Genomic DNA, 27,864 nt, shown 5'->3' on the forward strand with positions numbered 1-27,864 from the left:
AAGGATATCTTACAGGCTTACAGATAAATGGCATGCATTTTAATATAATTATGTAAACTAAAATAAAATATGTTACATTTATTATGCATAATAAACTAATTAAACAATGCTTGGTAAGGGATTATAGCCTCTGACATCAAGTGCAGAAGGATTCATTATGTGGATTCAGCAGCACTTGCATTCTGAGTTAGGGAAAGTGACTGCAGAGAACACTTGTCTCTTTTTGGACAGCTTCCCTAGGGAGTTCATGGTTCCCTTTTATTTTTGTATATGCTCAAATGTTGTAAAATAAAGACCCATTTATAATAACGTTCCAGTGTATGCAACAATATAATTAGAACAAAACTAGGATGTGGGTGTTCTTTTCAAACTAAATAATCTTTCAGATACTTTTGATATGTCAGCAAATGCAGTATAGCCTGTTGTTTCTCAGTTTTTCAGAACATGTGCTGAGATTGCATAATTCTTTATCAGAAGCCCAAAAAAGATGCACTAATGCTTGCAAGGGGAGCCATCGTATGAAACTGATGGTACAGAAGAGTATGTGATGTTAGTCACAATAATCTTCAGCTGTTTAACATATGATGACAAGCTGGATAACACTTCATTTCATTTACAAAGTATTGTAAGACTATCCACCTCTAGGAAGAATGTAGCACTTTATGCTCATGGGACATAATTTTCCTGTAGCCAGACACTAGCCAGGTTGGGAACCCTACCAGCAAAGTACTGTACAGTACATGAAAAAGCAAAAATATGACAAATGAATCTTTCGCTCTGATACTGATCACATATCACTTAAATAAGACAGATTAAATGTTTTCCCTTCTGAAGTGCAGAGGGGAAGATTGCCTGGTGTCCCATACCAAGATAGGCTGTGCCCATGTTCCCAGGATGTTGAATGTATGGAACACATTTTATTGCATTGTAGTCTGTATAAACATGTTAGACAACATCTAATCAATCCATTACTAACAAAACAACCTGGAATTGCTGACTTATTTCATGTCAAGGTTCTGCTTGAGGATAGGTTTGATACTATTACGCTGGCTGTAGCAAAATTCTTCATGGAGGAAGTAAAATAAAAAATCAGTACATACAGGCTAAGGCTCCTCTGTTGGCTAGAAAGGCAAATTTTACAGCTTGACGACTGTTTATAATTACTATCGTTGTACTGTGTTTGGGTCTGTGGACCGCAATAAAACTGTGTGTGCCTATATATAACCTATATAATCAGCAAGTTAATGTGTAGCCCTGTGGACTGGCCTAATGGTAACATTTCCTGCACATTATACAAAGTGAAATAAGGACTCGCATCTAAAACACCAGGTCAATGTTCTATGCACAAAAATGACCTTTCCAGCTCCCAATGTCTGGTGGAAGCTTCCTTGCACACCTCAAATGCCTTCCAAAGATCAGAGAACATTTTGGAGTGGCAATTCATGAAGTATAAGCAAGGGTCTGCTTCCAGAATGGAAAAGCAACCAGAGTGTTACCCTAGCCTAGAGGGTGTGCAGGTTTCTCTGAATCTCCTGACCATGGTTTACAAGTCAAGTATCTAAGGCATACAAGGAATAGAGGTAACAAATTTACACGCTCAGATGGCGTCCGGTGTCTTAAGTATTTTCCCATGTATGGTTTTTTTTTTTAAGTTAGAGATGGTATCTCAAAGCATGTGAAGATATAGGAGTTCCTGCATTTAGGAACATCAGAATTTGCCTAATACCAGCCCAGGCTGTTTGTTCATCTAGTACAATGTGGTCTATCTAAATGGCAGCAGCTACGGGTCTTAAGACAGTGGTATTTTCCATCATCCGCAACCTTTGAGCGCAGCAAGATAAGTCTTCAGGAAAATGGCAAAGACAAAAGATGTCCTTTCTTTCTTTCCCCTCATCTTGAAACTCACTCACCAAACAGCAAGGCATGAGCTGGAATATAACAGGAGTGGCCAGTACAGAGGGCCGTTACTGTGGCAGCCAGGTCAGAGTAGCAGAGCCAATCTGATGCTCCTGCTGGTATTCCCAAACCACCCTGCCTTCACTGCTGTATTGCCCAGCCCTCCCCACCGGCCATTCCTGGACAACAAGGTTTTTGTTCCAGTCTGTTTTTAGGTCCTGGGGATGCTGTCTCAGGGCCAGCCCAATACACTTTGATGCCTGGGGCAAAGGACAAGGTGCTTTCCAGTCTTGCAAATAGAAGCTGACTGCACTGGTTGTTGAACACTTCAGTGCTGGTGAAGTGACAACATCCTCCACTGAGGGCAGCTGACTAGCTTAGAGGGTGTAGGATAGCCTGTTTGACATGAACAACTCAGATCTCTAAGAAATAGGAACAGCCAAGGAGGATAAAGAGGAATGTTCTGGGGAGTGCTGCTCCCTCTACACATCCCAGCATCTGCCACCTGAGGTGGCTGCCTCATTCTGCCTAATAGAATGGCTGACCCTGCAGGTCCCATTTCTTGTTAGTATTTTCTATTAGAATCATTTAGTGTTTCATCTCCCTCCCTCTCTTTAAAAATTATCTTGTTTCATTCTCCACACTTTTCAGTTTGCCTAATTTTATAATGCTATGGTGAGGAGTGCTGGGGAGAAAGATTCCCCCTACCCCATATTTATTTAATGTGAAATAAAGAAGTCACCTTAAAAAGAATTCTAAAGCATTTCAACCCCACCCCACCCCCCAAAGGGGGGGGGAACCCTTCCCTTCAGGTTTTGGGAAGGAATGTCATATATGATTTTTATTTGTACTTGCTTATTGCATCCAGTTTTTTTAAAATTAACCCCTCATTTTTTAACAGATGGACAGCTTAGTTTTGTCATGCATCTTGTGTTTTTCTTGTCAATCTTTATTAATTACAAGTTTTCACCAGCTACTCTTTAATCTTATTTTTGGAAACAATGGAACAATGATCTATTTTGCAACTTTTAAATTTGTAGCAAATCCCATATGCCAACTTTCAAACCTGGGAGGAAGCGATTGCCCAATCTATAGATTTTCTACTTGTTAAAACACTAGAATAGAAATAACCATGTAATCTAGGTTCTCTTCCGATGAAATTTGTATATTAAATGTGTTCCAGGGGAGTACTTACAAAGCCCAAGTACAGTAGTGTACATTACATATATTTTTAAAGGGTATATTCCATAGTCTCTTTAGCATGACTCTAAATTCAGTCTGACGTACAAATAATTGCATTTCTATTTTATTATTGCATCCCAATTTTTACTTGTGATGTACACTTTATGTGCCTCTACTAAGAGTCATATTTCAGCTGCTGGACTTTGTGAAAATGTGCTGGGGGGGGGGTAATGTCTCATAGCAGAATTGGGTTCTGTCATAGATTCTGGAGCCCAGAATTGGTGGAGTTGTTGACAAGGCATTTCATTTGGAGAAGAAGAGCATGCCACTTGTGTTGCTTGCACAACACTCCTTCCAGGGGGGGAAACACATTGGTAGTAGCATTCAAAGGCACTCAGCTTCCTCTTTCATGCCCTGTTCTCTTGGCCAGAGGCAAATGTCAGTATGGTGACTGGCTTATAGAGAAAAATGTGTGCTTATTGGAAAGCATGATTATCCCTTAAAACAGTATGTACAGTGCTGAGAACCGTGCTGCTTTTAAGGAGTTATTCTGCATGTCAGAACCATTTATTTAGTACACAGTTTGATAGCAAGCTTGGTGCTTTTCATTTCTTCCTTTCTTTCTTTTTAATGTGGATCCATAAGAGCTAGGTATTTACTTTCTCTATAAAATAACATACCGGGAGCAGAAAGGGAAGTATATTGGGATCTAAGATATACTAGAAATATTTCTCAACATGAGTATCCTTTAAAAAAAAAAGTAATTACTCTCTGGAGCTTTTTATTGTGCTGGTGATATGAAGAATTCTGTTTTATTAATAATATTGTTATGCCCCTTAGCTTTCTGTTTCAGCACGATAATTTCATACTGAGCTTGTTTTAGCTCTATACTCACATTCTATGATTTACTGTTCCTTGCTTTCTATACAATACTATTTGCGAGACATTTAGGGTGATATCTAACTAAGCCATATTCAGAAATAGAAATCAATAGGCTTAAGTTAGTTATGATTTGACTTAAGTCCATTGATTTCATTTGTGCTTGCCCTGCATATGACTTGATCAGATATCCACTTTAATTTCTTTTTATACCTGCAGGATGGTACCCTCCATTGCTGATCATGCATATTAACAATTTAATCTTAGGCGTTAGGTATTAAATCACAACTTTATATATTCTGCTATGTCATCCTCTGCTTTGCATATGGAGTGGGAAACATGGCCCCTTGCTACTGTTGTAGTACCAGTGTGAACTTGATACCTTTTGGGATGTAATACAAGAAAGAGCAAGCCACCTCATCTCTGTCTTTGCCAGGCCAGGGATTTCACTGGTGGCTGCTGATGTTATCCCTGCCCAGAGGTGGTACAGAGTTAGTTGTATTCATTCTACAGTGGTACCTCGGGTTACAGATGCTTCAGGTTACAGACGCTTCAGGTTACAGACTCAACTAACTCAGAAATACTACCTCGGGTTAAGAACTTTGCTTCAGGATGAGAACAGAAATCGTGCGGCGGTAGTGGGATGCCCCATTAGCTAAAGTGGTACCTCAGGCTAAGAACAGTTTCAGGTTAAGAACAGACCTCCAGAACAAATTAAGTTCTTAACCCGAGGTACCACTGTACCTCTGCTACTGGGACACAATAGAGCTGATGTTTGGGCTCTTAGCTGTTTTGAAATTCATATTTTTCCAAGTTCATAAAAAGATTAAAAACCTTTCTAGTTAGCAAATTAAGGTTCAGGATCTTCCTGTTCTACAAGGAAAAGAGAAGCTACACTTGTTGTTTTCTGTTTATCATGCATATGTTTCATGTTTCATCCCTTCAGCTTCATTTCTTCTGCCTCATAATTCATCTCAACATGCAACAGTTTTCCTTTTGGATTTATTGTGTATTAGTATGAGTGTAGGCTTAAAGAAAAGTAGGCAACTTTTTCATGTTAACCCCATTCAAAGTTTCTATGTTCAGGATGTACAACAACATCCTGAAATTATACTTAACAAATCTAGTGTATATTTATCTAGCATTGCTGAATCATTAAGCAGATGTTTATTTCTGTGTATAAAATATGCTAACTAATATATGGTTTGTGACATACCGTAATTAAAAAGTAAACAAGCACTCAGATCAATTAGTGTAACCATTTTTTGAAAACAAAGTGACCTTACTTCTTTCTACATAAGAATCAAAATAAACATGTTTTTTTAGGTTATGCCTCTTTGGTCTCAATTCCCATTATGAAAGGACCAAGGCTATCTTTGGGGATGGTCATTCTACAAGGAATATCTATGGACAGTCCCTGGTGTGGTAGTTAGCTATTACTTTATATACATTATGGTAGAAATGCAAGCCTTGCAAAGAAAAACATAAACTATATTTTGACAGTACTATTTTGGCAGTATTCCCCAAGCATTTGAGCTATTATCATGTAATGAAGTTGTTGTGTATGTTCTTTAGTTCTGTGTAGATAATATTGCAAACTCTCCTTTTGTTTTCCTATTCTTGATGATCAAGGCTTCTGAAGTAAAAAGACTGAAATTATTGTTTCCCACCTGTCTCCAACTCTAAAGGGGGTGCATCTTAATATCAGTTACACCCATTTCAGAAGAAAGGAGTTGAGAAATTATTTTGTATAAGGAGGTAAAAAGCTTCCTATGGGATTGATCGTGGAAATGGGTAGTGCTGGAGGAGAATGGGGTATAGCCAACCTTAGTCCTACTCAGAGGAGACCCATTGAAATTAATGGGCATGGCTAACTTAGGAACATTAAAGGTATATCACGAGTAAAACTTATATACAACTCAACATGTTATAGAAGAGGCCTACTTAGAGGTGTATCTGGGAAATATTTAATGAGGGGATTAGCCGGGCTGAAATAATTATTCTTCACTTGCTTAGGATTCAACTTTTGGGATCTTTTTATAGATCTCTGTGAGTACAAAAGCTGATTTAATGTTGTTAAGAGCCAATAATTCCTTATTCAGAATAGTTATAAGTTTTAATATATGGTTATATTCTCATCCATCCCTGTGCTCTGTCAAGAAACCTAAATTTGAGACATGCACTGAGTAACCAACTTGAAGGTAAGGGCTTGATGGGGATATAAGTGGCATGCACTGGTCTCCCACTGAGCGCTCTGCTACTCTACTTCCATGTGCCCTCATCTACACATGATGGGGGAAGACAGCTGCCAGGTTGTTGACAGGTACTAGTTGTTGAGAAGATGTTTCACTGGTATTGAAAGAACTTTACTGGCTCATGATCCATTTCTGAATGTGATTCAAAGTCCTAATAGTGCTTACCTTTAAAGCCCTGTATAGCTTAGGGCACTGGTACCTGAAGAAAAGAAAGACAGATCCTGAAGCTGAGGCTCCAGTACTTTGGCCACCTCATGAGAAGAGAAGACTCCCTGGAAAAGACCCTGATGTTGGGAAAGATTGAGGGCACAAGGAGAAGGGGACGACAGAGGACGAGATGGTTGGACAGTGTTCTCGAAGCTACCAACATGAGTCTGACCAAACTGCGGGAGGCAGTGGAAGACAGCAGTGCCTGGCGTGCTCTGGTCCATGGGGTCATGAAGAGTCAGACACAACAACAACATCATTTATTGCATTAGCCGTATGGCCATAGCACAAGTACAGACAGGCAACTGTCGCACAACAATAAAACTACAACAAATACAATTAGAACATTAAATATGAAATCCAAGTAAATGCAACTGGTTGGGTGAAGGCAAAAGGAATGCGTGTTGGGTAAAAATATAACAGGAATTTACATAGGACTAGGGCCTGGCTGGTTGGCCAGGAAAGTGGCCCTGAGTTTAAGGGCCTGTAAAATATAGATAGCTACGTCGCGTGAAACCAAGGGGTTGGCGTCCACCAGTAAAAAACTTCATGTGATCGATGTCCCGTAAGATGGTCGTCGGGATTGAAAGGAGAAGCCTGGATCTTACAGGGTCATATAGGGAACAGTAAAAGAAAATGTATATAGTCCTCTATCATTCCCTCATTGCATGGGCAGAGTCGGAGGTTCGGTGGTGTGTTGGAAAAAGCGCCGTGTAAGAATGCTGTAGGTATGGCGTGGAATCGGGCTAGTGTGAAAGCCCTTCTTAGCTTGGGGTTTGTTAAATCACACAAATAGTGGGCCAGAGATCTAACTGCCTTCACGTGGGGAAGCCACGTGGAGATTTTAGCCGCCTTAGATTGTGCCAGGTCGAAAACTTCATCCCTAGCTAAGATCCAGCTACGGATTTTGTTGTTATCCCATGAAGTCAGGGCAGCAAAGTCTGGAAGGGAATAACGAACACAAATGGATTCCATATCCTTAGACCAGCTGCTGCTGCCGGTGAGGGCTGTAAAGGCTTGTCTGGCTAGTGGGTTTTTTTGAGAGTCGGACACGACTAAACAACAACAACAACCTGAAGAAACACTTGCTCCTATACAAACCAGCCTGTGTATTAAAGTAATTGTTGAAGGATCTCCTTCAGATGCTTCTGGTGAACAGAAAAAGGGAACTTTCTCAGTGGAATTCACTCCTCAGGGTGGGTACTGGGTTTTTTTAGAACTAAACGAAGATGTATTGCAATATTATTGTATTTTATTTTTTAAAACAACAACAACACACAACCTCTTGGTTTTGTCCTTGAGCTCAAGAAGTTTTGCTGAAATATAGTACTGTATATGAATCTTTTAAATAAATAAAATGAAAAATGAAGAGAGGAAATTAGGTCTGTTACTGCCCACACAGAATTGTGCCTCAAATGTTGCTAAAACTATATGAGGTGCTAAAATCATAGTTAAAAGTACTGTTGGACAGGCCTGGTTATCCTGGAGACAGAATAACTTGATTATCCTTGAAAACTACTGCATGAGCACCTTTTAAATGTTTGAATTGTGAAACTGACGTGGTCTGTTTCACATTTTGCTCACCTCAAGTTTTCTTTATTTAAAATGTTCCCTAAGAACATTTGATTTAGTTATTTTCTGGATAACCTCTATGTTTAAAATTAACAGTATATGTTTATATAACAGTGTATATAAATGTAATATAAGTTACAGCAGAAAAAACCTTCTTACTTCTGAGGAAATATGCATAGGATTGCATTGTGAAAACAAATTCAAACATAAAACGTATTAAATTAATTTCTAGTTTCTCTGGCCCTCACCACCAGACAAGGCAACAGCAACTCTACACTGCTTTCAAAGGAAAAGATGCTACCAAAGTATGGAGCAGCCGTTGGGCATGGATATATGTAGGATAGCTCACATGCTCAGCCAGCTAAAGGACCTCCTTGCATAGTGGAGGAGCAGGCAAACATGGCAGCAGGGTTGCCAACTTGAATAAAATATTGGGGAGAGATAAGCCCCACCTTGCCTAATCACGAGACACGGTGCATGCACACCATTTGAAAGGCCCAGCCCCCGCAATTTTTGGGGGGGGGGGGGCGAAGGGACCTTGGCCCCTAGGAGTTGGCAGCATAAATGAATGACAGACACATCACTCCACAGGTAGGGCTGAATGCATGTAAATGCAGTTAGTGCAATCTTTGTTCACCTTCATTTTGAGCAAGAATATGAACCATTTTTTGCTTGGCCAAACCTAAATAAAGCACTGTGGTGACTTCATTTACAGTGAATGCATTTTCTCTTCTAACCTGAATGCTAGATGAGTAAGTCAAGCACCCAGCCAGCTCAGAGCTAGAAAGGAGAAAGTGCCTGGAGCTGAGGGTGCCAGACCAATGCTCAATAGGCAGCAGTACATTAACAGTGACTCTGCAAGAACTGTATCCATTGCTCAATACGCACTTTGTGAAGAATATACATTGTTGATTTAATGAAAACTTTCCGATTCCTTTGCTTTGCCATAAATTGTTGTTGAAACTAAGCAAGTTGTATGCACACCCCACTTTCTTTGGGTTGAATCAACATGGATACTGAAGCAAAAAGAATAAAATAAATGAGGGAGAGATGTCAGAGGTTGATAAAAGAGTTGTAGCGATAGGGGAACTGAGAGAGTGGAGATGCAGGTAAGGTGTGGGTAAAGATGGCCCAGGAAAATATTTAGTGAAGTAGGTTATGGAAGATTTAAAGAAAAACGGGGATGGCTGGACTATCATACAGGAGGGAAAACATGGCAAAAAGCACTGAGATAAGCCTGTGAGAAAAAAGGGTATATAGCAAATGGGCTTGTGTGAACTGAAAGAATCAATAAGACAAGGGAGACAGTATTATTAGGTAGAGATGAAAATTGGTCTAGGTAAGACTGTAAGTCTAACATTGTGAGTACTGGTTGTCTACTACATCCTGACCAAAGAGATGAGAAGTATATTTCCATCCTGTTGCTTCCCTGGGTTCTTGACTGCAAACAATTACAGGTGATCAGTGTGCCAAGTATGGTTGCATGTGCACTGTCTAAGTTTCCACTTGGAATATTGCTGTTATTATGCATAGTTAGGTCAGAGAGGCAGTGAGTTTCAAAAGAAATTTTAAGCTTGAGGGTGATGCTGAGAGGGACAGGGAGTCTTTGCAAGCAATAGAGAGAGAGAGAGAGAGAGAGAGAGAGAGAGAGAGAGAGAGAGAGAGAGAGAGAGAGAGTATATTTAATGATAGTTAACCTACTTTTAGAAGTAGCCAACTCTAGGCATCCTCCCTAGCTACTAGCTTCTGTCTTGTCATTGTTGCTGTGAAGCAGCTTTTCTTCCCAGCAGCTAATGCTGATTCTCTGCAATAGGCTTTCTCTGCCATGAGCACAGGGACAGAATATGAAGCTACGATTCCTGAAGCTGAGCAGGAATCCACAGAGGAAGTGATTTTTGCTATTATACCCAAAAGCAGGTTACTTCACTGTGGTGAAAGGAAGTACCAGAAGATGATCTGTGACTCACCAGACACAATTTGTCCCCCAGTTGTATATTTTTCTTCTTTCTTTCTCAAGGCGGATTATCAAGTTCAAAGTCTAGCCCTTAGTCTTGCTCCCCCCCCCCTTTCCTGGCTGAGTGGAACAGCCTGCATTCTACAACTGTACTATTTTTTATATTTTGTTCAGCAGTGATATTGCTATTAAGATACATGTCCAGAAAGCTCTGCAGTTTATATTGCTATAAAACTTCTCTTTGTGTTATGTGCCTATAAATATATCAGAGCATTTTAGATGACATCATAACTATTTGAAAATCACACTTTATGATACCACCAAGAACCTCTTAAAATAAGGTATTTATACATTTACATCCCTTGCATGCACACCCATCCTTTCAACCCCCTTCTGGCTCATTATTAAATTTTTGCAGTGACAGGGCAGGGCTGCTGACTTGGGGCCTTTCTGGAAAGTTGTTTTATTGTATCATAGACATGCAGTTGTTACTCAGTTGTGCCATTTTGAGAATGAGCTTTAAAGGTGTTTTAAATTGCAGTTTATGTTTCTGACTGCTTTAGAAGCTGAATGCTCCCTGATGTACCTGTGACGGGTATAGGGCTCCGTTGAGTTGTTTATGACTCAATTAGGAGCCTCTGATTATCGCCCGGCGCGCTTCCTCTCCGCTTCTCTGCTTCCGTAGAACCGGGCTGGCAGTAAAACACACACACAGCAGAGTTCTTCTTTTCACACAGCGAAAGCTTGTATAGCCGTTGGATAAAAAGCCTCTTAAGAACACACAGAGTCCAAAGTGTTCTAATAACTACTTAAGTTTATTCTAGAGAGAAAAATAACAAACAACCTGGTGAGAGCGCAGACATCTTGCGACCGTCTCCCAGGCAGAAACGAAACCAACTGCAACATACAGAAACACTTCTGGTACATTCTGTAACATGATCTTCCTCAGTGGTCAGGTGCTACAGTACACAGTTAACTCTTTAGTTACTTGTTACTCATCACACCCCCTCTCACCTGAACACTGGGGATAGCGGGTATCCAAACTTACCCCAAAACCAACCCTTCACAGAATTCCCCATGCCGTTGGAAACTCAAGGGTTTTGTGAACCCATCTGCTAGGTTCTCTTGGCTTGGACAATACCTCAACTTCACCAAGCCTACCTGTATGCTCTGACATACGTTTCGGAAGCGGATGTCTAAGTGTTTGGTTCTGGCTTTGAACTGTCCAGACTCCGCCAGTCTCAAAGATGGTTGATTGTCGCCCCAAACAGTGATGGGCTGGCTACAATCACCCCAGATTTCCTGGACCAAACATCTGTAGTACTCCAATTCAGTGCATGTCGCAGACAACGCACAGAATTCGGCTTCCGTGGAAGACATTGCTATTAGGCTTTGCCTGCGCGACCGCCAACCAATCAGGGCATTTCCAAACTTGACTACCAAACCAGTCACTGACTTCCTGTCCTCCTGATTGGCCCAATCAGCATCTGCAAAACAAGTGAGTTGTGGCTCACCTTGCGCTGACATCTCCAAACAATACTCTTTGGTCTCCTGCAAATACCTAAGCACTCTCTTAATGCCATTCCAAGCATGCACGCTAGGTTTCGATGCTTCTCTACTGAGCAAATTGACTGCAAAAGCAATATCTGGTCTGCTCCATTGTGACAAATACAACAGACTCCCTAGCGCTGACTGAAACACTTCAGGACTCTCAAACGCTACTTTGTCCTTCACTTGTGAATCTTTCACAAAGTTTGTCTCCATGGGTGTTCTGACCCCTTTACAGTCAGACATTCTGAACTTCTCAAGCAAATGTTCAATCTTGCCTTTCTGACTGAGCAAAAAACTTCCATCCTCAGTTCTGTCTATCTGCACACCTAGATAAACATTCACTGCACCTAGATTCTTGAGTTTGAACCTCTTGCCTAGCTCTTTTGCAAACTTCTGCACTTGCATCTGGCTCTTTGCTAAGCAGATCAAGTCATCAACATAGACAAGCAACAGTTCTTGCTGTTCTCCTTCACCTCTGAGATACAGACAACTGTCAGCTAGACTCTTCCTAAAACCTAGGCTTTTCAAAACAGAATCAAGACATGAATTCCAATTTTTAGCGGATTGCTTCAGACCGTAGATCGACTTGTGAAGCTTCCACACCTGACCTGGCACGTCACTCTCAAACCCTGGAGGAGGTAACATGTACAACTCCTCCTGGAGGTCAGAGTTCAAATAAGCGGTGTCCACATCAAAGTGGTTGACCACTAGGCCTCTCTGCGCTGCAGTCGCTAAAAGCATCCTGAAAGATTCCGCTCTCGAAGTCGGACTAAAGACATCTGTGTAGTGGATTCCTTTCTTCTGAGTAAAACCTCTAGCCACTAATCTAGCCTTGTACTGAGGCTCTCCAGTCACTGTGGGTTTCAGCCTGTAGACCCACCTACAACTGACTGCTTTCTTACCTTCTGGCAACTGTGTTAGGCTATACACACCAAGAGATTGCATGGAGTTCAACTCTTTCTCCATTGCAACTTTCCACTTCCTAGCTTCCTCTACTGACAACTGCTGCACCTCTTCAAAGCTTTCAGGCTCACACACTGCTAGGTTCGCCCATACACTGACAGCTGTAAACCTTTCAGGTGGTTTACCTTTCGTGGTGCGTTTTGAACGCCTTGGTCCCACATCTTCCCCCTCTAAATCCGAACTGCTTGTCTCTGACTGTGGCTCTCTCGGACTAGCAGCACTGTCAAGAGACTTACTACGCTTTGCAGCCCCCTCTGGGCTTGCTTTGGGTGAAGTGGGTGACCTACCACGTTTGCTGTACTTCCCAGGCTTGACCTGGGGTGAAGTCGGTGCGCTTCTGACTACTTGCTTCACTTCCCTAGGAGCTACACCACTTGGACCAGCTGCCTGACCTGGATCTGGTCCTGCAGCACCTGGAACTCCAGCATCAGCTACCTGAGTTTCCTCTTCCTGGTCAAAACCTGAAGACCAGTCAAGAAGAACTTCGGGGTTAGCATGAATGCGTCTCCAGCCCTCTTGTTCACAGAACGTAGCACTCCTGCTAATGTGAACGCGGGTTTGGTCCCCCTCTGCTGGTACAAACCTCCAAGCCTTTGAGTTTGGTTCGTAACCACAGAAGATCATTTTCCTGGATCTTGATCCTCCCTTTCTGCGCTTCTGCTTTGGAATTAGAACCCAAGCCTCACACCCAAAAGTTCTGAAATAGTGCACCTTCGGAACTTTGCCATACAACATGTAGTAGGGTGTGTTGTCCACAACTGAATTAAAAGCGCGATTTGAACAATAATTCACAAATTTATAGCATTCCCCCCAAAACTTCTGGGGTAGTCCTGCATCAAACAACGTTGCCTCTACCAGTTCAGACAGTGTTCTAAATTTCCTTTCAGCTAAACCATTCTCCTGTGGACTAAAAGGAGCGGTTTTCCTGTGCCTAATTCCCTTGCTTCGGAAAAACCCTTGTAGTTCTGCACTCAAAAACTCTCCCGCCCTGTCACTCTGAAAACACTGGACAGTGACGGAGAACTGTAGTTCTACTTCGGCTACCCACTCCTGTATCACTTTGGCAGCCTCCCCCTTCTCTTTCAGTGTTATGACCCAGGAAAAATGACTGAAATCATCCAAAAGACACAAAACATATTTTGAACCACCTAAACTTAACGTTGACATAGGCCCAGAAATATCCAAATGCACTAACTGAAATGGCTTTGTGCTCTTCCTCTCAGACCTAGGATAAGAGCATCTCTTCGTCTTCGCTTTCGCACATGCGCGGCATTGCAGGTGTTTTTGACATGGCTTGAACCTGCAACCTTTGACAAAATCAGGGGCTTTTTGCACATAAGGAAAAGACATGTGACAATATTTTCTGTGCCAAGCATGAATACAATCCTTATGGATGGCGCCCTCTGTGCCCTTTGGGGTATTGGCACTTTTAGCCTGAGCATCACCAGTGTTACTTCCACCTGCTTGCCCCCTCCCATCTAGGACAAACAGACCATCAGACCCAACAGTAACACTTACCAGCTCAGCCCCATCTCTGGCAATTTTGCAAACACCATTGGCAAAACTTACTTCAAAGCCCTCACGCAATAAGCAAGACACACTTAAAAGACCATTTTCCATGCCTGGTACAACATAAACATCAAGGTTAGTGTCTAAGCATTGCATATAAAAAACACCCTTGCTTTTAATTGTTCCAGAAGAACCATCAGCAAGATGCAGGCTTTTTTCTTCTTCAAGTGGCCTGCAGTTCAGGATCTGTCCTGAAGGCGGTACAAGATGATGGCTGCTGCCTGAGTCGATAATAAAAGCGAAACTGTCCTGTCCTTTGTTTCGAATCGTTGCTAAGGCAGCAGAAAGACGGCTGACAGGCTTATCTGGAGTTTTCCCACGTCCTCTGCCTTGGCGCTGCTGGCTGGTCCCACGACCACGTCCGCTGGGTTGCCTGGCACCTGGCTGAGTGACCTTGGCTGCTTCCGGAGCTGGGCAGAATCTCGCTACGTGCCCCGGCTCCTGGCACCGATAGCAAAGCCTTGTTGCGCACGCACTCACAGTGGATTCCTCAGTGCTTTTTACTGCACCCCCACTGGCTTCTCTGCGTCCACGGCCCCCCTTCTCAGCCGATTCTTTCTGGCGTCTCAGTTCCTCATCCGCCAAACTGTCCCAGGCTTGCTTGGCATTCTCAGCATTTTGCACATAGGGCAGTTGCGTAGTATCGCAGCTCATGGCAATGGCACATAGAGCCTTATTGTCTTTCCTGGTTTCTGCTGCAAACCTCTGTGCTTCAGCTGCTGAATTATCAGCGACAGGGGTTGGAGGATTTAACACACAAGTCCACAAATCCTTTCCCAGCAACCACATTCTGGCCCTTTCTCTCCACTCTGCATAGTTGTCGCCATTCAACCTCTGGAACGGCACGACAAATGACTCCTGTAGCTGCTCCGCCATCTTGTCCACCCCCGGGCTCCGTGTCTGTGTACTCACTCAGAATAGCTCACGTTGCTCCTCCGGGTAGACTGCGGATCCCAGCCTTCTGGTACAGGGTCTTTCTGCTAGCGAGTGCATCTATTGATTGCCGACTGCAAAACAACAGGTTTCTCCCAGCTAGCTCTTTACACCGGCTTTCTCCACGGCTTTTACAGCTGCAATCACCTTTTATTGCTTTGGTGATTGATTAGGTTCTATGACCCATAACCTGTGACGGGTATAGGGCTCCGTTGAGTTGTTTATGACTCAATTAGGAGCCTCTGATTATCGCCCGGCGCGCTTCCTCTCCGCTTCTCTGCTTCCGTAGAACCGGGCTGGCAGTAAAACACACACACAGCAGAGTTCTTCTTTTCACACAGCGAAAGCTTGTATAGCCGTTGGATAAAAAGCCTCTTAAGAACACACAGAGTCCAAAGTGTTCTAATAACTACTTAAGTTTATTCTAGAGAGAAAAATAACAAACAACCTGGTGAGAGCGCAGACATCTTGCGACCGTCTCCCAGGCAGAAACGAAACCAACTGCAACATACAGAAACACTTCTGGTACATTCTGTAACATGATCTTCCTCAGTGGTCAGGTGCTACAGTACACAGTTAACTCTTTAGTTACTTGTTACTCATCACAGTACCACTCTAGTGAAAGCACTCACTTTGCCTTTTAAAATTTGAATTTGGGGTGGTGGTCGGAAAGTGAAGAATGTTAAGACAGCAAGAAACAAGTATGGTCAGAAGAAGTGAGCCTTTCTCAGAAATACCTATGGCAACAAGGGAAATCCTTGCTCACAGTTGCCTGCCAGTGGTTATTAATTAGTCAGAGGAAGCCAGTACATGTACCTAGTTGTTTCCAGAACTAGAAGCAAATAAATCAGGAGCCCAACATAGGAGCAAATAAAAATGGATTTGGTGGGCTAATTTGGATGTTCAAATCTCTTCCATGGCTGCATGGAGCAAGTAGCATATGATCTAGAGCAATCCACAAATACAACCAGCAATACTAATGCATAAGACAACTTCAGAAATGAATTGCCATGCTCTCTCAAATCACCACCAGAAAGCTGTGCTTGTATTTCTGGATATGCCAGTTGAGATTTTAGCTTTTCCCATGAAGCGTTGCCATAGTGTCACGGCAGTTCCAACATCTGAAGTGATTCTGTGACTCTATCCACTAGTTAGCCAGTCTGCCAGCTTATCAGCAAAATTACTCCCATGTTGTCTACCCTTAGCTCTGTTAGGCTGCTAAGTGCTGGAGGGTTTCCCTTTATAATATGTTAAGGCAGGGGTAGGCCTCCAGAAGTTGTTGGACAACAACTCCAATCCTTTGCAGTCAGCAGGAATAAAAGTCAGGGGTGATGGGAATTGTGGGTCTAAAACATATTGAGGGCACCATGTTGGCAACCCCTGGGTTAAGAGCTACATTGTCATAAACACAGGTGAACATTGTTGGTCACTTCCGTAGGTCCATTCAGCGGTCTGCCTTATGATGGCACTGTTCAGACTCAGCAGCCTTTATTTACACATGTTTTTCCTTCATAAAGGGTCAGGTTAATGAGGGAATGCCTCAGAGTTCTGTTCTGCTAATATTTCCTGTAACTTCTTAAAAAGCCTCGCTGCTGTCTCCCTGTTCAAAGGCACCATGGACAGGAGTGGAGAAGCCTCTCTCCTAGCAGTGTTCTCATAAATAATTTTTTGGGAAGAGATGTGTATCTTCCTACTGCCATGAGTAGCCAAGGCTGCAGTGACTGGGAAGTAAAAGGCTAGTGAGTGTGTGTCTGTGTCTTTGTGTCTGTATCTGTGTATCTGTTTGGGGAAGACAGCAAACTGGTGTCTGTCGTGAAGGCATGAGGCTCTATCAACACCATGGAAGTGCATGATTACTTACTGCCCAGTGTGGGGCTGCTCACATTATGGCACACACCTGCAATGTGCTAAGCTGGCAGCCCACCTGCTTCCTCTACTTCCTTGCAAAGCCCACTGGTAAGGACTCCAGGTCCTTATTGCTCAGCAGTGGCAGCCTCTTACTTTTTAGCACACAACATTCCTAGGCCTACTGACAGTAAGATAAGAGATCAGGAATTAAAACAGGAATTGAAATAATGTTAATCCAAATTACCAAAATTGCATCAGTCTTGATGGGGCAAGGGTTAGCTTGTGATGATACCCCTTGCCTTCCAATCCCAGTGTGCACTCCTCCACCTTGCCTTCCAAAATACTTGCATCAGCCCTCTCTGCCAGGCATGAGCACCCACCTGTAGTTTGCAAACACCTTGCCATCTTAATAACCCCCTAAAAACCATTTCACATGCCAAAATAACTCCCTCCTGGAGTTCTCTCAGCCTAAACATCCCTTTCTTTCAAGAATCATTTTCACTCACCAAAGGAAATAACCGCTTCATACCACTTCCTTTCATTTGGTTGCCAATGTAGCAGCTCTTTTTATACTTCTTGACAACTACTTTGTAATTTTTTATGAAAGGGAGGAAAAGATTGATATTGAGGCAAGCAGTACCAACCATTGGTAAATCAGCCTCATTTCCCCACTAGGGGCATCATTTCCTTGCCATGGAAAGAAATAATGGTCAAGTGCTGTGGTCATATCTGGCATCCCATAAGCCCTGAGACTTATGTTTGAGACAGGTTTTTCTATTTATTCTTGTAATAATATCTTTTTCTTGACTGCATTCTCCCTCCCCCTTTTTAGATAGCATAGCATCAGTGAGGTGTGTGTGTGTGTGTGTGTGTGTGTGTGTGTGTATGTGTATATATATATATATATATATATATATATATATATATATATATATAAACTATTAAGATACAAATGTGTTTTTTGTACCTTTTGATGTATTTCCCCTACTTTCATAATTCTTAAAAGTGCAACCTCAAAACCACTTTCTACAGATAGTTACCCTTAACACCCCGGCAGTGAGGGAGGTTAGCATGAGGGAAAGGGTTTTGTAGTGGGGATTCTAAGTAGTGTTTGTGATTCCTAGTACAGTGTTGCGTGGTGATTATTGTAGAGCAAAGGCATATGATTTGGTGTATGTGATGTAGCATTAAACATGCTTCACAGGCCTGTCCCTTTAATGATAGTTGTATATCTTTTAGTTCCCCATGTCTTAACTCAAGGCTTTGCGAATTCCTTTGCTGTGATGCAAAATAGTTTCAAAAGAGTTCTCTGGTTTTTATTAAAGGGATCTTATTTTAGTTTAAAAGTGGAATATATGTTTTCTTTAGCTGTAAAAGCACAATCAAGGCAACATGATAAGTGAGTCAGTGTTGTAAAAGTAAAACTAATTTTGCCTTCACTCACATGAGCTATAGAAGGAGGAAGCTTTATTGTCCCTTGGAAGGTGATAAGGCAGAGTAATTGTATATTATACTGTCCTGGAACATCTGCCTGAAGACTGTTGGAGCAATTCATCTATCATGGACAATGCAGCATGTTTTGTCTTTCTGCTTTAACCCATCCCCACTTGCTTGGCCTGCACGGAGGTTTTGATAGGGACTATGCCTGGGCTGGGGCTCACATTAATCAGTCCCCTTGTTCAACACTCCAGCTGACATAATTACAACCTGCGCACAGCAGTTATTCAAGTCGAGTCCTTGTCACTCGTGGTGCGAAACTACACAGCTCAGATCCCGAAGGAGATTGCCTTATCACACAGAACAAGGGCTCACAGGAGTTGAAGAGAATAGAAATGGGAAAATGTCTTCCGGGAGTACTATATATTCCTTTAAAATAAGACATTTGAGAGACTTACAAGGGACAAAGAGAAGCATTGTGCAGGCTCTGAAATGAACCCAGTTATTATTTTTAAAAAGATTACACAGGCCATTTTTGTGAAACGGACAGGGATTATTAAATAAATTCAGTGGTTCCTGTCTTATCATTCAGTGCCTCGGTCCTATTAGCGTTCGTGTGTTCTTGTTCTCTCTCTCTTTCCCTCTTTCCTTCCCTCTCCCTCTCTTTCTTTTCCCATAAGTGATAGAATAGTTTTTGGACTAATAGAACATGTAAGCATCCCAAAGTAGAAAGCTGCAGAGCACAACTATTGCTGGTGGTGCCAGAAAAATGTGAGCCTGTCTGGGTCTGAGTTAAAGGCAAGAGAAGTTAACTGCACAAAATGGGATTTCGGAGGGGAACAATGGTATAGATTTTTTTTTCCATAGAGCAGCATGGAAATATTAGAAATGGTATTTCATTAACTTGCTTAACTTTGCCATCCCACCTTTGCCATATGCCTGAACCCTTATATGCCAGTGCAATTACTGAGATCATCTGGAGAAGCAATGTTAGTTATTCCCCATTTTTTCAGAAGCCCAACTGGCTTCAACTAGAAGTTGGGCATTAATGTTGCTGGTCCCATGCTGTGCTATACTTCTCCAGCAGAGATTCAGCAGCCATCCTTTCTTCTGCTTTTTATGTTGACAGGGCTACACAGTAGTTTAAAGTAGTTGAGCCAGTCATTTATGTATTTGTTATTTGTTTTATTGTACTCTACCTTGGTGTTTTATATGAGGGACAGACCATAAATATTTTTCTATACAGAAATAAATGCTTGTTATTTACAATTATCCAATGCTGTTGTTTCCCAGTATTAGAAAGAAGATATTCCCTTCTTCTTTTTCTTTTGCCCACAGTTAAGCCTCATTCCCCAGCCCCTCCCTGTTTGCTTGAAGGACACACAGCTGGAATGAATTTGTCAGTGTATTTTGGCCTCATTGTCCCTGCCCTCTTAGCACCTGCAAAAAAGAATTGCCATTTAATCAGAAGAATACTGGCTTGGCCCAGTCAGTCCTATTGAGGCATGGAGTTCACTTGGGGAAGATCTACACTCATAGTTTTTAACGTTAAGGAAGGGCTAAGGAATGGTTTTCATAACCATATGGCCACATGACATTCTGCTTTTAACATTATTTAAATGTGACACCAGAAGGCACTACAGAGCAACCAGCTACCAGTAGTAGGGAGACAGCGTTTCGATGAAGGTAACAAACATTTTATTTTGCAAGTATGCCCTGTGATGTTTTAGAATGATATATCTGATATTGTTCTAATAATGTTAAACAGGTCCGTGTAAATCCAGCCTTGGTGACCTCAAGACAGTCACTTTCCACCTAAGCTACCACAAAGGGTTGTTTTTAGGATATAATGAGGTTGCAGGGACTGTGTACACCACCTTGAGTTCTTTAAAGGAAAGGCAGTATATGTGAGAAGTAAACAAGAAAAGAAATAAATTATTTAAAACTTAAGTTTTAGCCTAGAAACATTTTGTTTGCTCCACTTGTGCATGCTTCCTCCAGTCTAGGCATCAAAGAAATTAAATGATGCAAATTTACACTCTTGATCCAGCCACATTTCTGTTTCATAGCTTCTCCAGCCAACACATCAGGCCATAATTTACATGTGGTGTTATAGTTTTAGAAGTGACTGTATAAAAGCATCAGACTCTTACAGAGGGTGTTTAACACAACATGCCCAATTTCCAGTGTACATTTCTGTGCTTTTAACACCAAGAATCCATCTTGTCCCTGATGCAGAAAACATAGGGAGCTTTCTGACTCAGGCTACTTAATGGCCAGACCAAAATGTGGCCTGGTTATGCTGCCGTTAGTTTACAAGATAGCCATTAATTCATCTTTGGGGCCTCTGCAGTCCCATATTTAAGAATGTGCCTTTGCATGCAAGCAGGTATGACAATTATGTGAAAAAGAGATTTGTTACATTCCAGTAAGTTTTGGTAGTAGGTTCCACCCCCACCCCACCCCAGAACAATTTAGAAAGCTCAAACAGTGTCAGAAAGCAACTGGTTGCTGTGGAGAAGCAGGGTTGGAAACTGAAGGGATCAGTGATCAGGCAGAGCCTGTAACAGCCAGGAGATAAGAGTCAGAGGCAGGAGAATCTGCAGGATTGGAGAATGAAGAATGGGTGCAGGAGGAGGGGGAGATAGGTCAGACTAGTGTAGAGTCAAGGGCTTCTACACCTCCTTCTTCTGCCCCCACCTCTCCTGCTCTCAGAACCAGAAGAGGATTTAAAGGGGAGGGACAGAAACAGGTAACATGCAGGCATAGTCTTTGCCCGTTTTCACACAGCTCTGGTGAGGGAAATACATAAGCTGAGGGGACAAGGCCTCTCTGTTGCGGCAACTGCCTCATTGGGTACACACCTGGGGTAGCTTAGATACAAAGGATCATGGGACATGCCCGTTCCTAACTTGTAAGTGTACTTTTGACAATAAAGAGTTAATTCCTCACTCCGGACATTCCTGGCCTGAAAGTGCCATGACAAAGAGAAGGACAGACTTTGAGTGTGTAGAAAACCTTATTATTGAATTTTAAAAACATCAATAATATTTCATACAGTGATTATGTGAGGCAACCAAGTATGATACAAGTTTTGCAATCCACAGACAAGTCACATATGTGAAAAGCAGAAACAATGCTTTTGGTTTGGTTTGGTTTTATTTTTAAAAACTTTATTTATGTAGAATTCACACAATGAACATCTCATAATAAATATGGGATTTGTGTTACCATCTTGGACGAACCAAATCTTGCATTCAGGAATTGAATCTGAGCAGGTGAAATGAAATGAAAGAGACAGAGAGGGAGACTTGTTTTCTGTCTCTGGCTATACAAGATGGTGAAGGCAGTACAATAGCTAAAGGAAATAATCATTTAGAGTAGAGGTGATAGAGACAGTACTGCTTTGGACACTCAACCAGGCAGTAGATCAACAGGATTTTCCCTCTAGGGAGCTATGTCTGCTACAAGAGTGGCTGAAGGAACTGACACAAAGGGCCAGTTGGAAGAAGTACCATCTGCATATAGGATTGACAGGCAGCCTTCAGGGTGTGTTGCTATCATTTCTGACTCCAGCAAAGTTCAGAGTCTCTTTTCATCTCATTACAGCAAACAGAATCTATGAGCTTTCATAAACTCCATCTGTACATTTACATTTGTGAGCATATTTTCTGCATTTCTGTGGACGTACAAAGAATTGTAAATTCTCTTTCACTGTATCTTGACTGCTTTTATTACTGCTATTTATTTGGAATATATGTATGTGTATTACACACACACACACACACACACACACACACACACACACACACCACATATGGAGAGTGTCACAGGCTGGTTGTTTTGACTACTCTAGAGTAACGACTCTCCACATTCTTGCCTTTTAAAGGTTTTATTAAGTGCAGTCTATATGCAGTGATCCAGCTATACAGGGTACATCCTTCTAGTCCGAACCAGAACCCGAGAATGGCGTGCCCCGCGTTCTCTTCCAGCATAAGAGTCTGGGCACGCCAAATCGTCTTCCACGCCTTCTCCTGCGTAATTCCGGAAACGGAGGGAAGAAGGGCCTCCTTTCCCTGTTTTCCTTCTCCCCGTTTTCCTCCTCTCTCTCTTCCTCCCCTATGTGTAGCAGCGGCTCTCCTATGCTGCCAGAGCCCCGTCTCCTCCTTTCTCTTTCCTCACTCGATTCTTCCCCCTCTCCGCTGGCTTCGCTGCCGGTGGAGGAGCTGCTCCTCAGGATGGGAGGGGGCTGTCTGTACTCTCTGCCACTTACATCGAGTATAATAAAATTTGGTAGGAGGCAAAATGTAATAAATGGATTGCTAAAGTCCTCCCCATCCCCAGTCCAACCCATTTTTGAGCAAAGGGGGCAATCCCATGACTACTGTGTAAATTTCACATCATTCTTCAATTTCATTTCAAGCAGCTGTATAATTCCGCTGAGATTGATGAGACCACTTAAATGTCAAAATTATGGCATATTCTTGAACATTTTAAAACAGATACCTTTGTATAGAATAGAATTCATTTTCTGATACATTTTTACATTATCCCCTAAAAGGTTCCCCCCCTCCAAGTTCTCAGTTGAAACTGAGTTCAGACTTGTGCAAATTTTCAAAGTTCATATTGTTCTGTTTATTCCTCTTGATCTCGGCTTATGGCTCATAAGAGAGGACAGAATGCTAGCAAATGTGGTTGCAAAGCAAAGAGCATTATTGGGGCACTGAGCGGCGTTTTGGTATTATTTAGACTTTTGGCTATACAGAGTTAATTTCCCAATTGATATGGTTAAGCAAAAATAGATTAACTGGACTGTGTATTATTTGAACTATATTACCCTAGTATGAAACTGTACATAAAATGCAACCAGTTGTTGCTTTTAAGAATGTAGCTTCCCTGCTGACATAGTTAATGGCCCAATTTCTGCATCATATGCTGCTGTATGCTTGTACAAAAAGCAGATACTATTATCCGGATACTATGAATCTGTCAATTCAGAGAAGAGGGCTCTGGTTCTAGGTAAGGTTTTTTGTTGATAAAATGTGGAAAAGCTACTAATACTTGTGAATTTATTCTAAATCTAACATCTGAATTCTCTATTTGTGCCACTCTTGACCTAGGTATCTGTTGCCATTCGGTATTCCTTGTGCCCAGTGTTATTTTTCTAGAAAAAGTGGTGCTGGAGCTCACCAGTAACTCCTCCCTTGTTCTTTTAGAATTGCAATGGCGCCTACTTGAGAGGTGCCAGAACTGAGTTTCAGCGACTTCCAGGTGGGAAAAAAAGCCCTGTTTGTGCTGAATCTTTCAAAATACAGTGGAAGAGTAGCTGAGCTTTCTTCAGCAGTCAAGGTGGCTTGCAGCCTCATGTATACAAAGCACCGAATGTTTTTTTGTTCGCATCTTGTTTTTGGATGGTGAAGAATACATCACTGCAACTCTTCCTTTAGCTAATTTCTTTGTATTTATTTTCTTGTGTACAAAGGAGTGAATGCTGCTTCAGAACAGCTACCCACTTAAACATTCGTATTTACAGTAGTTACTTTGTACATTCTTTTATTTTACACTTGGGAAACTGGTGTGTGCTAGAAGGGTGACTGTGAATGTGTGTGTGTGTGGTCGGAGCTGCCATTTGGACATACAACTTTTGCTGAAGGGATACTGGGACAAGAGCAATAACTTATCAGCTTTCTCAAGCATTTCAGTGCTGATGCGCAGGTTCTAGCTCCTGCCCTACAGGCCTCTGCTACTTTATAGCAGCCAGCATTGGACATCTGTCACACATACTGTATGTCATAACAAATAGATCAAAAAAAACCCTTGCAAAGCTACAAATGCGGAAAAGCTGAAAGCATTGTTACCACAAAGCACTAGCATTACTCCAGTACTGTCAGTATTAATTCCAAACAGGTTTTGATTATTTTCTGTATGAAACATTGGGGTGTCAGGAAGAGTTAAAATACATGAATATCAACATTTGTGGAGCGGTTTTTATTTTTATTTTATTTTTATTTTTGTGTGTGTGTGTGTGTGTCTTGGCCTGCTGTTGTCATTGATTCTGCAACCTGAGTTTGTGCAGCTATATTTGATTGCATGGCATTTGTAATGCAAGCTTATATTAAGGTTGTCTACAAATCTTGAAGCTTGACCTTGGTAACCTTCCTGTGTGTGTCTTCCTCTGGCTTTGCAAAGATACTGGTAATTCTCTCTGGGAAAGCATGAATAAAACAAGAGGTTATCACTTCTGTTTAGTTGCCCAACATGAATCCCAGTGATATTATTTCACATTGTTATTGTGGTCCTTTGGGTGCTGGTTCTCAAGTGCTATGAGATCTTATTGATATCTCTTATTGCTTTTTTTCTAACTGGTTTCTTTCTGGACAATGGAGAAGTCACTCCTTCTGGAATGGCAGAGCACAGGATCCATTCTGTCAACTTCCTCCCAGGAGATAGCAGGCTCTCATTTGATCTGAGATTCAATTTGAAAAAACATACAGAGATGCACATGAATATAAACAACACACAATGCATAACATATTTTTCAGTCAGCCCTATTCGCCTCCCATGCCCCAGACAGAGGGACATTGAGCTAAGAAGTTAACAGCAATAAGAAAAGCAGCTGGAGGAGAAGAGGATAGATGGTGGAGAAAGAGTTGTGAGTGAAGGGGAGGGGGGCTTTTCCCCATCCCCTGAAGCCCCTGGGGAACTCAATGAACCTGCTGCACCTGGAACTGGGTGTGGAGAGTGCAGCTTAATGGAGCACAGGTATGGCTCTGCCCATCAAAAACAAGTCTAGAGTGAGAGACTAGGGTTATTCTTGCTGTTTCCAGGAACTCTTCTGCCTGTTAGACTTTTGTGGGTAAGCTGAGAGTTTGCTGGATCCTTGATGAGAACCTGGAAGCTGAGATGGACAGTGTGTCAGAAGGAAGCTGAATTTATACTGATAAAACTGTTAAGGAAACATCTTTATATGTAACTCTGTATTTTTGTAATATTTGGTTATATGTTGTTGCTTCTGTTTTTTGTACACCACTTAGAAATATAGATAGATAGGTTGATAGATAGATAATATTAAGCAGTATAGAAAATAAATAACGAACTCTGCTATCCACAGAGATCTAGCTTTCTGGATTCTTTTCTGCCACTCTTAAAATGACTAGGTTTGCTGCCTTAGTTGATCATAGAATCATAGAGTTGGAAGGGACCCTGAAGAATCTCAACTAAAGCACCATTGACAGGTGGTCATCCAGCATCTGCTTAAAAACCTCCAAGGAAGGAGAGTCTACCACCTTCCTAGGGTGTCCATGCCACTGTTGAACAGCTCTTTCCACCAGAAAGTTATTCCTGGTATTTAGTTGGAATCTCCTTTCTGGTAACATGAAGCCATTGTTTTGGGTTCTGCTGTTCAGTGCAGGAAAACAAACTTACTCCATCTTCCATGTGACAGCCCTTTATATATTTGTAGGTGGCTGTCATATCGCCTCTGAATCTCCTCTTATCCAGGCTAAACTACCTGCTTCCCCCATTTTAAGACACCACCTTATATTTATTTTTCTCAAGAAAATAAGCCCATGTCTTATTTTCGGGGGGGGGGCTGTCTTATTTTTTTTATTACCGTAAGTACCGTATGGTTCCGGGCGCCTGCCTGCCTCCTGCCACACAGACGAGAAAGAAAGAAAGAAAGAAAGAAAGAAAGAAAGAAAGAAAGAAAGAAAGAAAGAAAGAAAGAAAGAAAGAAAGAGTTTCAGGAACGGACTTCCGGTCTATATATATAGATAATGAAAATAATAATGAAGGGTTCAAACTTTATTTTAAGCTTAATGTATGTATACTTTGATTCTAGTGTGTGTGTTTTATATGTGCCTGTGATACCAGCATTATATGTACAACATGGCAGTATATATCCCCAACCCTTTAGGACCAGCAAGTTTTAGGATCAATCCTCCTCCTCCTTTATATCATCATTATCATCATTATTTTTAATTAAATTTGTATACCACCTTTCATCCTTACTAGATGTGATTATTCCTAAGGGTTTTTTTAAAATAAAAAAGGAAAGGAGGAGTATTATTTTAAAAAATGATTTCAAACTGCAATTTTTAAAATTATAACTAAAACTAGCCCTCAACTAGCTTGACGGATGTCATTATAAGTTGTATATCTGGAAGTTACTCACAAGCATGACTGTGGGGAGCCAATTGTTTTACAGCAATATTTCAATTCAGTGAATATGCATGTATAATATAACTTCATTATATTTTTCCTGCATTTCCTGCAGGTCTAACTGTGCTGAAAATATCCGCAAGCATATCCTGCATACAGGCAAACATGAAGGAGTAAAGATGTACAACTGTCCCAAGTGTGAATATGGCACCAATATCCCTGTAGAATTTCGCAACCACCTGAAAGAATTGCATCCTGATATTGAGAACCCTGACCTAGCTTACCTGCATGCTGGTAAGAACATCTTTACGGCTGTTGTCATTGAGTTTTCATTTTCACAAATGGAGTTCAGTTAAATGGCTGTAGGGAGAAAGCACTTTTTAATGTAATATGCATGACTCTGGCCAAGGAACAAAGCAATTTTCATCTCGATCCAGTCAGATTCATGGTTCTGTTCACACTTTTATATGACTCACAGTAACTCAGGTGCATTTTACACAGAAGTGTTTTGCATTCAGACATGAAGTGAATTATGCATGATCAATTTACTTTTTTTATTAATAATTTTATTGGTATGAGCTTTCGTGTGCATGGTATCTGAAGAAGTGTGCATGCACACGAAAGCCTATACCCAGAACAAACTTAGTTGGTCTCTAAGGTGCTACTGGACAATTTTTTAATTTTGCACGTGTTCATAAGGCTTAATTAGAACCAGGCCTTGGCCTTGAAACTTGTTGCCAGCACCGGACCTGAACTCTACAATCCATGATGAGCAGCAGCTTCTGAATGCCTTCTCCAGTCATTTCTGAAGAAGTGTGCATGCACACGAAAGCTTATACCCAGAACAAACTTAGTTGGTCTCTAAGGTGCTACTGGACAATTTTTTTATTTTTTTATTTATTTTGACTGTCATACCAACATGGCTACCTACCTGAATCTTCTCCAGTCATGATTATCATAAACCTGGAATTAGGACATGTCTCCTAGCATAGGTGTTACATCGGATATCCATGATTGGACCTCCTCATGGAAGTTTTTTCTTCTAAAAGCAGCTGTGGGGGAGGGGGGAGCTAACTCTGTCTTCCACACTGTAGCCCCAGTTAAAATCAGTGCCCCCTCCCCCTGAGACCCTATTAGCAGCAAAGCGAGAAAGCGTAAAGGTATCCTTCATGCCTATATATTTTACACTCTGCAGCTAATAGTAGCTTTTTTGAGGTGGGTAATATGGATTAGGGCCATAGTAATGAGACCATCCCTCATCTGTCCTTATTCAAATGCCCCCTCCAGGACTACATTCAGGGAAAGAAAATTATGGGGAGATCCTGTAACTTCACTAGATGTTAGTGTCACTTTTAGACTTAAGCACTACCAACATTCTGCATATATGATGCTTCATGCACATAAACCCACATTCCTGTGTTAGACGCATTCAATAAAATGTAAGGGTTACAAGTTGCC

The 27,864-nt window shown here is 41.7% G+C and overlaps 1 protein-coding gene across 6 annotated transcripts in view; it reads left to right on the plus strand.

Annotated features, from left to right (window-relative positions):
- Positions 1 to 27,864, plus strand: part of ZNF407 (zinc finger protein 407) — a 355,130-nt gene that overhangs the window by 224,920 nt on the left and 102,346 nt on the right. For all 6 annotated transcript variants that reach the window (XM_035125684.2, XM_035125685.2, XM_035125688.2 and 3 more), the window contains one exon: positions 26,522 to 26,700. In XM_035125684.2, coding sequence (XP_034981575.2) covers positions 26,522 to 26,700 — 179 coding nt within the window. The remainder of the gene's footprint in view (positions 1 to 26,521; positions 26,701 to 27,864) is intronic.

This window comes from Zootoca vivipara, chromosome 8 (assembly GCF_963506605.1).
Source record: "Zootoca vivipara chromosome 8, rZooViv1.1, whole genome shotgun sequence".
In the NCBI taxonomy this organism is placed as follows: domain Eukaryota; kingdom Metazoa; phylum Chordata; class Lepidosauria; order Squamata; family Lacertidae; genus Zootoca; species Zootoca vivipara.